Source organism: Apteryx rowi, unplaced genomic scaffold, assembly GCF_003343035.1.
Source record: "Apteryx rowi isolate R43461 unplaced genomic scaffold, aptRow1 scaffold_190, whole genome shotgun sequence".
Lineage (NCBI taxonomy): Eukaryota > Metazoa > Chordata > Aves > Apterygiformes > Apterygidae > Apteryx > Apteryx rowi.
This window is the reverse complement of record NW_020448197.1, coordinates 1,435,368-1,445,394: the sequence shown is the minus strand read 5'-3', so window position 1 is coordinate 1,445,394 and position 10,027 is coordinate 1,435,368. Positions and strand designations below refer to the sequence as shown.

At 63.0% G+C, this 10,027-nt stretch overlaps 1 protein-coding gene across 1 annotated transcript; it reads right to left on the bottom strand.

Moving 5' to 3' along the window:
• Positions 1 to 2,931: 2,931 nt before the first annotated feature.
• Positions 2,932 to 7,591, bottom strand: MYCL (MYCL proto-oncogene, bHLH transcription factor). The gene is made up of 2 exons (XM_026062537.1): positions 7,064 to 7,591; positions 2,932 to 4,198 (listed from the first exon to the last, which is right to left on the bottom strand). The coding sequence occupies exons 1-2, from the start codon at positions 7,566 to 7,568 to the stop codon at positions 3,630 to 3,632; spliced, it is 1,074 nt and encodes a 357-aa protein (XP_025918322.1). The 5' UTR covers positions 7,569 to 7,591; the 3' UTR covers positions 2,932 to 3,629.
• Positions 7,592 to 10,027: the final 2,436 nt, after the last annotated feature.

Sequence of the window (10,027 nt, the reverse complement as noted above, 5' to 3'; positions counted from 1 at the left end):
CCTCTGCCTCCCCCGGGGCCGGGGCCTCCTCCGCAGCGAGGCCCCTGGGCGGCAGCGGGGCCGGGGGGGTCCCGCGCCCTCCCGCCTGGGCCCTTTGGGGTCCCCCGGGGCCACCCCAGCCCGGCCACCTCCAAGGCGGGGGGGGAGGAAGGGATGCTGTTGCCATAGCAACAGGGCAGAGGGTGTGGGGGGAGAGGGGCTGTTGCCATAGCAACAGAAAGGGGAGCGTTGCCAGGGCGACCGCGGCCTCCATGGAGAGGGAGAGAGGGAAAACCATCACCACGGCAACACGGGGAGATGGGGAGTGGGCGACCGTCGCCGTGGCAACAGAGAGGGGCCAGGGAAGGCAGGGAGACGGTTGCCAGGGCGACGGCGGGAGGAGGGTATCGCCACGGCGCCGCTCGCCCCGGCAACACACATCCTTCGCCGTAGCAACAGGGAGCGGGAGGATGCCGGTCCCAGCGAGGGGTGCCCGGGAGCCGACACCCATTGGAGGAGACGAGATTAGCGCCGGCTCGCAAAACCGCCAGAAAAAATTTGCTAAGCCAGGCGTGAACCCCGGCACCGCACCCCGCGGCACGGCACGGCACGGCACGGCACAGCGCTGCGGCACGCGGCACCGCCGCTCGCCCGAAAGAAATCACCCCCCCCTGCAAAAATTGCGGTGGTAAAAGTGCGGTAGCAAAATGCAACGCGGTTTGGGGGAAGACGATAACGGAGCCGAGGTGGGAGCTGGTAAGTCGCAAGGAGCGGGGCAGGAGCGGGGCAATGCGCATTTAAACACACATAGCCATCTGGCCCAGAAATGTTTAGCTATAACGGCTACAGCCAACGATATAGTCGATATCGCCAACACTCGCAAACTGCAGCACKGAAAGAGCAGGGAGGAAAATCCCCGTGTTTATTTTGTGCACTCAGAGGCACTTTCTCTTGTGCCGTCAGTCTGTTTTCTTGGGCCCTGGGTGTAGCAATACACGAGGAGACGAACATTTTAGTAATCAGGGAAGTTTCAGGTAAAAACATATTTAGGTATGTGGGCTTTAAGCAGGATAACACAATGGTAGGTGTAAAACAGCAACACTACTCCTCAGTCCGGTTTGAAACCAGCTACATTTATTAGGATCCCAGCTCAGGCCCTGGAATCTGTGCCTGATTTCCAAGAAAGAAAAATAATGCATTTAAACATCCTTCATCACGAAGGAGCGCTCCTGCCCTCCCAAGAGGAGACAGAAGAAAAGTATCCCTTACTAAAACCTCATGGGAACRGTCACCTTTAGCTTGAAAAAAAAATACTATCCTCTTACTAAAATGTCCTGGGAGTTTCAAYGTACACACAACAAAAACAAAGGCTTAATTTGGAAGATTGGCAAAGCTGTATCGTCTTTGTTTTTTTCTGCTCTAGTTAGATGTCAAATTTAGTTAATCCTGCTACGTCTTTAAGCTGCGGGTCCTGTGAGAGCCTTGCGGACGGCATTCACACCTCCAACCTTCCTTTCTAACAGCGCGCTTGAYTTGATACCACTAGTTTTGTTACAATTCTCGAATTTCTCCTCGGACGGGCCCTGTTCTCCCAGAGGTCAAGTTTCCCAAATCCCAGGCTTTGAGCCGGTCGCCACCTCTTTGCCTCTCCCCACGCAGGATTAAAGACGCTTTCCCACCTCCCAGCAGAGCGATGAAAACCTAAGGGCTGCGAAACGCTTTGAGAGGCCGGGATGCAACGTGCACACCGAGTGTGGGATACTGCAGGAACCAAAGGGAACGGCATTTTTTTTCAGACCTTCCTTGCAGAATCGTTATTTTTGAGGGCTCGCTTCCCCCAGGGGATCCGAAGTCTCCTGCAGGAGGTCGGGCTACGGCAGCTCCCTTCCAGCCTCTCTCAGCAGTAACAGGATCCCTCGTCCCTCCGCTCTCCTGCATTTAGGGCAAGACTTTCGCCGCCAGCACGAACACAACCCCAAAGCATCAATTCGGGGGAGGGTGGGAGGAGAACGCATATATATAATTTCACCCATTCGGCAGATCCGGGCCCAGGAAGTTCTCCAAGGACCCTCGAAGCGAGCGTATTGCATTCCCGCTCTTTGCCCGCCGATAGAGTTACGGACGAGCCCGCGCCCCGTTCCCCCGCCGGCTCCCCAGCCCCATTAGGGGGGTTTACAATTACAGCGAGGCCCCCAGCGAGCCGAGCGGGGGCTCTCCCCCCCCCTCCTCTTCCATAAAGCCACTTAAAAGGAGGAAAAATAATCCAGGCGAGTCGCTCCCCGGGCCCCACTGCCACGACCACGTTGCATTTTGATCGCTGGGAGAAAGCCAGCGCCGAGAGCCCCGGCTCGCTCGCAGGGAGGCCGCCTCACCCAGCCGCCGGCGCAAAGCGTTTTTGGTTTTTGTCCTTGTCCATGAGTCACCCCGCTGCCCCAAAACCCGGCTCCGGGGCCGGACCCCCCCCCCCCCCCGAAAGCATGGCAGCAGGCTCAGGGCACAAACCCGCCGTCACGGAAAAAGCCGACCCAGGCTGTCTTTGCAACTTATTTATTTATGAAGTGTGAGGTAATGAAGAAAGTGCTAAATCCGACCACAGTGTTAACTCTACCGTTTCTCAGCAGGTCAGGCGGGAGCCAGGCGGGCGGCCGCGGCCCGGCGGCGATGCTCGGCCCCCTCCCGGGCAGCGTGGCCCCCCCCCCGCGTGCCGGCCCCGCGCCCCCGGGAGCCCGCTGGCCAGGGAGGCTCAGGAGGGGGGACGAGGCGAGACCCCGCTATTGCAAGGGGGGCAGCGCGGAGAGCCGGGTGCCGGCTTCCCAGGGGCCTCGGCTCCGGGGTGCAGCAGGAACCAGCCCCTTCCCGATCCCCCTAAAGTGCAGCAGGGCCGAGCCCCCCCCCAMAGCAGGAACCCCCCCCCCCAAAAAAAAAATTTATTTAAAAAAAAAAAGCAAACTCTTTACCAATACTTCTCAAAAAGTGGTACAAAAATACAGTATAAAAACACAGCCTCCAGTATAAGACTCGCAGTTACAGCAGCAGTTTCTAGAACACAAAATCCAAGRCGAGCTACTGCGTGAAGTGGTAAGAAAGTGAGGTAAAGTCCAGCCCCAGCGGATCTCGGCCTTTCCCCGGCCCAGGAGATCTCGTCCRCCTGCCGCAAGCGAGGATGCGGGAGAGCGCGGAGCCGCCCGGCCGCTCAGCCCGAGAAGGGACGCTCCGCTTCCCCTCCRCCGCCGTTCCCGCAGGGATCCATCCCAATGGACGCAGCAGCTGCGTCCCACTGCTTCGRCTCGTCCCACGGGGCGCCGCTCGCTCGAGCCCCTGCGGAGGAGGCGGCCGGCCGGGCGCAGCTCCCGGCRGCGCTGCCGGGACGGTGGCTGGTGGCAGGGCCAGGGCAGGGTCGGGGCAGAGCGGAGCCGAGGCCCCGGGTTGAAGCAGTCACTCGGGGAAGTTTCACCATGGGGCAGGGGGAAAAAAAAAAATCTTGCAACACCCAGCGCGGACGAGCCAGCCCTGCTTCAGGGAGCCCCCGGTGCCCCCGCCGGGAGGGAGCCGCCCCGGCACGCCGGCCGTATCGTGTGCGGTGGCCGCGGCGCGCGCCCCGAGCCCTGCTCCAACCAAAAAATGTGCAAACGGAGACGGGGCCGGGGCAGCTAGTGGCCCTGGAGGTGAGCAATCCTTCTGAGCAGCTGGCTCTGCCGCAGCCGCAGCTGCCGCTTCTCGGCCGCCATCCTCCGCTCGGCGCTGATGAGCGACTGCAGGTACTCGGAGGATTTGCTCAGGATCACCACTTTGGGCGTCTTGGGGCAGCTGGCGAGCCCGGGCACCTGGTCCCGCAAGGCGAGGAAGCGCGAGCGGAGGTCGTTGCGCCGCTTGCGCTCCAGGTAGTTGTGGTTTTTCCTCTTGGCCACRTCCTCGCTGTCGGAGCCGGGGGCGCTCCCGGTTTTCGGCAAGCCGGGCTCGGGCAGGTTGCTCTCCGGGGCCAGCTCGTCCGTGGCGCTCGCCGGCTCGGCCTTCGCCTCCTCCTCCTCAGCCGGCTCGGCCAGGGAACAGGCGTCCGGCGGCGAGCGGGCGGCGTAGTTGTGCTGCTGCTGGTGGATGGAGATGTGGAAGCGTTTCATGCAGGGGTCCAAGGGATCCGCTCGCAGCGTGATGGTGACCGGCTTCCGCAGCCCGAGCGATTGTCTCTTCTCCACGGTCACCACGTCGATCTCTTCACCCTCTGCTCGAAACAGGCACAGCAAGAACAGCCGTCACTCGGCAGCCCCTCACCTCGGCCCGCCGGGCCTCCCCGCAGCCCCCACGGGACGCCCAGGCGCTCGCCCGCTGCTTTCCCGGGAAAGGCAGCTCACGTACCGGCTCACTGCCGAAACGGCTCTGCGAGGAGGGATTAGGTGATTGAAACGCTCCTCGGCATCATCCAACCCGGGCCATGGGAAGGTGCTTTCTTTCCTTCCACTTTCGTGCACCTGGACCCCCAAAAGTGGGACGGGGATTTACCTGCCTCCCTTGGGCACCGCAGAAAACACTCATTCAGGACAAAGACTCAACAGGCAAGAAATTCCCGGGCCCACAGCCACCCCCTGGCCCCCCAACCCTCGCCTTCCCGAGGCAGCGAAGGAGGAGCAAGATCCTCGGGGGCCTGGGACAGAGTTTAACGCTAAAGATCTTCCCAGCGGCCGGGCACTTTCATGGCCATTGGAATTGCAGATGAGGGCTCCTGGGCAGCGCTGCCCTTTGTTCCCGCTGCCGCTTCCCCCCTTGGTGACTTGTTACTTTTCACGAGTTATAAATCCCATTYATCCGCCCCCGCGCTCCCCATTCAGCAGGGGCCTTCCAGGGACACGGGGGACCGGCCCCAGCGGCGCAGCGGGGGACGGAGAGAGGAAAGGGATCCCTGGAAAAGGCATATTGCCGCCAGGCTCAGTGAACCTCAAAGGCATCCCCAGTCCCCCCCCGCCCCCATTCCTCTCCCTCTCACAAGTTCAGCCCCAGCACAGGAGTCAGGGGAAGGTTATCGGAGCTGTAAACAATGAGATTCGGACCCAGCTCCCAAAAGCGCTGCCGTAGCTGGACCAAACCATCGTGTCCTGCTGCCTCTTCACTTGCCAGCCTGGCTTGCCCTGACACAGCAAAGCCCAGGGGCGCAAAGCCCAGAGCCTGGGGATGGCGGGATGACCTTGCTCCGCATGGGATGACACTCACTTTAGGAAAGCACTTGCACCTCTTTTCCCAGAGTTTGGGGAAAACCGCAAGGTGGTTCAGCCCCCCACCGAAAGCCACAAAGTCCCCAAGAGGCTAAAACTGCCACCAGAGCCTCCTGGCAGAGGCTTATCCTTCACCCCTTCCGCGACAGGGCCAAACTGTGGCCGCAGCGGGAAGAAGGGGGCTCCTGGGACACATCCTCCTTCTGCCACCCCGATCCACCCGCCCTGGCCCCTTACCGGGCTCTGCCACCAGCAAGCTCAGGGCCCCCAGTGGGGGCTACTGGTTTGGGAAGGGGCCAAAGACTGCACAGCTTGCTGCGCCCAGTCTGCCCGCAGCCGGGGCCACGGCCACACTCAWCACTGTCACAACTCCACCGTTCTCAGCCGCGTGCCTACGCGTGCGTGCACATAGACAGATCCATAAACAGACAGACACGCACCGCCCCCCCCCCCCGGGGGCCGCCCATTAATAAAAGTCGGGCTGCGAGGCCCCGCCCCCTCGGGAGCCGCCCATTGGCTGCCCCGCGGGGCTGGAATGTTAGTGTAGCCATCCCGCTCGGCCCCCATTGGCCCGAGCGCCCGTCAATCAGCGAGGCCCCCCTCTCATTGTTTGCAATCTGTTGCTTTTTGTTCTGGGCCCACGTGGCTCGGGCCGGACCGGCACCGGCACCGGCGCCTTCCCCCGCGCAGCGGCCTTGAAGCCTCTTAGCGCCCGCGACCTCCTTGCTGTCCCCTGCGCCCCTAATGCAATTAAACCCCCGTCCCGCGGCTCGGCCACGGCCCGAGTCTCCGGGAGCAGGTTACTGTCACCGACTCGCGGCAATCAGATTTATTAATGAGGTCAATGTAACGCGGGTCTGCGCTCGCTGCAGCATGGTGTCAGCATTTCTCCGGCAAGCCCGGGCGGCCGAGGCAGCCCGGGGTCCACGCGTGAGCACGGAAATAGGAACCACGTCTGCCCCGGCGGATCTCCCGCTCGGGGCTGCGGGGAGGGAGGCTCGGGGAGACCCGTCCGCCGCGGAGGCGGAGGCTGAGGCTTGCGAGCAAGAGCTGAAGACACAAGCCTCTCACCGCAGAGATTAAGGTCTGATCAGAGCTGTGGCGACGTAACCTGCCCCAGGTGACAGTTGTCGGGCAGCAATATCTTGCCATCAGCTCCTGGCTTTGCGTGGGCGAGAGCCAGATACTCTGCGCCTGCTTCCCTGACACATCCCGGCCCCGCATAAACACGGCCTCCTTGCAGGGGAATCACCGGTGCCCTGGGGAAGGCCCGAGATGCGTGTGGCTGATTCGGGACGTCCCTCCCCACCCCGCCGAGCCACAGCCCCGGGGCACAGCCGCTGTTTTGTAACCTGGCCGGCCCGAGGGGTGGTTCCGCCGCGGGTCCCGGGCGCAGCGGGCCCCGAGGGGTTCCCGCTGCCTGGGGCGGTCCCGGGCGAGCGCTGGGAGTCGGCGTGGGGCGGGGGGGAGCAAGCGAGGCCGAGCTGGGAGCAGAGCACGCTCCGACCCGGCGGCGTCGGAAAAACTTCCCACGCCGAGCTGCAAACTCGCCCCCCGCCTCCCTGCCCGGGGGACACGGCGGCGCGGGCAAGAGCTGGAGGAGGCACTTGTGCAAAGCGCCTGGGCCGGGCTGGGAGATCCCCGCACCCTCCTTGCCAGCGGCCGGGATTTCCCGAGCAGAAATCCCACGGGAAGGAGAGCGGGCAACTTCCCTTTGTTCTTGGTGCCGGGACGGGCTGGCCGGGAGCGGCAACAAAGGCGCTGCCCGGCGGGGAGGCTCCGGCCCGGCCCCCGCGGGCCCCTCCGCGAAAGCCGGGCAGGGACCGGAGCCAGCCCGCGCTCCGGGAGCCGCACGGCAGCGCCGGACCTTGATCCCTTACCAGAATCGCTTTGGCCCTCGGATCCCGAGGATGCTGGGATCTTACTCTCAGCCAAGGGGCAAAGGAAGACGGCAGCAGGATCCACGCATTCGCTCACCGAGCTGTTGAACCCAAAGTCCTGGGCGAAGGAGGGCTTGTGGGGGTTCACCCTCTGCGTGCCCGTGGCGAGCTTCTCCGTCATCGCTTTCTCCAGTCTCTCCCTGGCCGAAAACCCGCTCCACATGCAGTCTTTGAGGATAAAAGCGCTCAGGTTGCCAAAGATCTCCCCCGTGCCTATGAGATACTCCGGCTCTTCCCCGGCCAGGCAGTAGCGGGAGAGCCAGTTTGATCTCTCCTCCGCACCGGAGCAACAGGCTTTGTCCCCCGGGGGGCCCAGGGGCGAGAGGGGCGGCGTGGGGACCAGCTCGAACTTCTTCCAGATGTCCTCGCTGGGCGCCGTGGAGCGGTAGGAGTCCTCCTCCGCGTCGTGGTCGTAGAAGTAGTGCTGGTACGAGTCAAACTCCATCTCTGCATGGGGCAGCGGGGGCGGGGGGGCAGAGCCTGGGGGCAGCAAAGGAGAGTTGGAGGTCAGGAGCAAAAGGAAGGGGAAACCGCCGGCCACCGAGGGGGCACCCACCACCCCCGCTCCCAGGCAGGAAAAGGGCATCACCCAGCCCCTCTGAGGAAGGGGCGCCCCCCAAGCACCCACCTTCCCCKGCGCTGCGGGTCGCGGCGGCGGCGCCGGCACCAGCCACCGAGCCGGGACCGCGGGTGCATTGTTTCCCCCCCGCTCTTATAGCCTGTCTGCGGCGCCCGGCCCCGCCCCTGACCCCCCTCCGACCAATCGCAGGGCATAGATCTGCATAGAGGGCGTGGCCTGGCCCTTTCTCCCCGCCCCCTCCCCGTCGGGGCACGGCGCGACGGCCCCGGCGCAGCCCGAACCCGCTGGCCTGTGGCTGTGCCTCAGTTTCCCCATATGCTCAGCAGAGCCCTGGGAGAGCCAGGGCTGGGCCAGCAAAGCAGTCAGAGCAGGTCGTTAAGCCGCACGGTAGCCCTTGGCCCCCACCCCACCGCACGGCAGAGCTGCCCCTTGCAAACCCTCAGCGCCTCCTTAGGTGCCGCACAGCCAGCCCTGCGCCGAGAGGCTGCAGACTTCCCTGCTTTGCTCGTGTGGCCATGCTCTTCCACTCATTCCTCGCCTTTGCGGGCCAGCAGGTCTCTGCGAAAGCATCCAGGTCGCCTCTGTCACCCCTGAGTCCGCTTGCGACTCGCTGCGGGCACCACGTCCCTCCTGGGCTGTGGGCACAGCAGAGATGTAGCAGCATGGTAAGATGCCCTGCTGCAGATGCTCATGGTAGTTGAATAGCTTATTTAATTATCAAATTCCTCCCATTAATACGATGCTGGAGTTTGCAAATTCCCAACCAAATTGCCTGAGGGGAGCATGAGAACGGCACATAAACAGATCTCACAGGAAAAAAACCCAAAAGCTACAGCCCAGCTAAGCCTCAAGTCCAGCCTCAGGCAGCACGAGCCAGAAAACCAGGGCTGGGGGAACTGGACCACTTTGGTCTTGCAACAGGCCAGAGGGGGGAAGGAGGCGAATGAAGGCTGATTCAGGCCATGGGATGAGAGAAGGGCTCCCACTGGCCATCATCCAGCATGGCACCACAACATACCGTGTTTGACTGGACGAGGGGAGCTAAGCACCCCTTTTTGGTGACTTGGGGGGGCTCCAGGGCTCCCTGCTGCCTCCAGATCACTGGGAAGCAGCAGGACTGCAGCGCACAGGCCGGTCCCATGCACTGCTCCCAGCACTGGCACTTTACCACAGTGGGGTAATTATTACCACAAAATAATTGTTTTCCCTGTACGGAGCCCAGCGCATCGGATCGCGGGGTTCAAAATGACACGCTTGTCCTCAGGGGACCCGAGCGAGCCCGGCAGGGACGCTGCGTCTCTCCGTCACCAAGGTCCTGCTAGGAAGGGCCATAAACACTATAAAAACACAGGAAGGCTTTCGTCTTTCGCACCAGCAGCTGTCGGGATCGTTATTCATGTGCCGCTACAAAGTCCACCTCGGGATGAGCAGATGCATTTCCAGCAGCTTGCACTAACCTATTGCCCCATTTCCCTTCCTCGCTTCAGACCCACTGTGGAAAACACCTGGAGCAAAACCTCCAGGATGTGGCCACGACAGACATGTCCTGGGTGCGGGCTGCCGCGAGCCGCAAACAGCAGCGCTCACCACCAACCCCGGGGAGAGCAGCAAGAGTTGCAGCTTGTGTCCAGAGCTGCGTGGCCAAGGGGAGGAAGGTGCCGTGCTCCTCCTCCTCAGCAAACCCTGCTGCGGCTTTGCACAGCGCCTGGCGCACTGAGCCCCGGCTCCCCTGCGCACTTGCGTGGACAAGTTGAACCGTGGCAGCAGCTGGGTTAGGCTGAGTTTAAGGTGCTGGTATCTCCCAGTCTCTCCCCAAAATGTAAGTAAGAGCAAGTGAGACTGCTCAGCCAGTGTCACGKCTGGGCACCAGCCCCCTGCTTACGTGGCACCAAACCGAGGTTAAGGACTTCCCGCACCTCCAAAACATCCTTCATCATCACACAGAAGAGCGGAGACCCGAGAGGGTGGCGGGAATCARCTGCCTGAGCCCCGGCACCAAGAGCACTCGGGAACTGACACAGGACCAAAGAGCTCATGTGTCCACACGCAGGCGCCAACCCCGTGCCCAGCCGGCTCCCGCGACGCCAGCCCTCGCGGAGGCCCATTGCCGCTTCTAACCCGGTGCCCTCCTTCCCCAAGGGAGCTCCCGCCGTGTCGCAGCCCGGCACCATCAGCGCCTGCACCATCCGCTCCAGTCTGCAGCGCTGGGAGCGGAGGCGAGGGCTGCGCTGCCGAGGGGGAGCCCGGYGGGCGCCTCGTCCCCCGCAGCACCGGTCCTTCGGCCCCGACTGCGGAGAGACCAGCCCTGGCTCAGTGACCAGCAC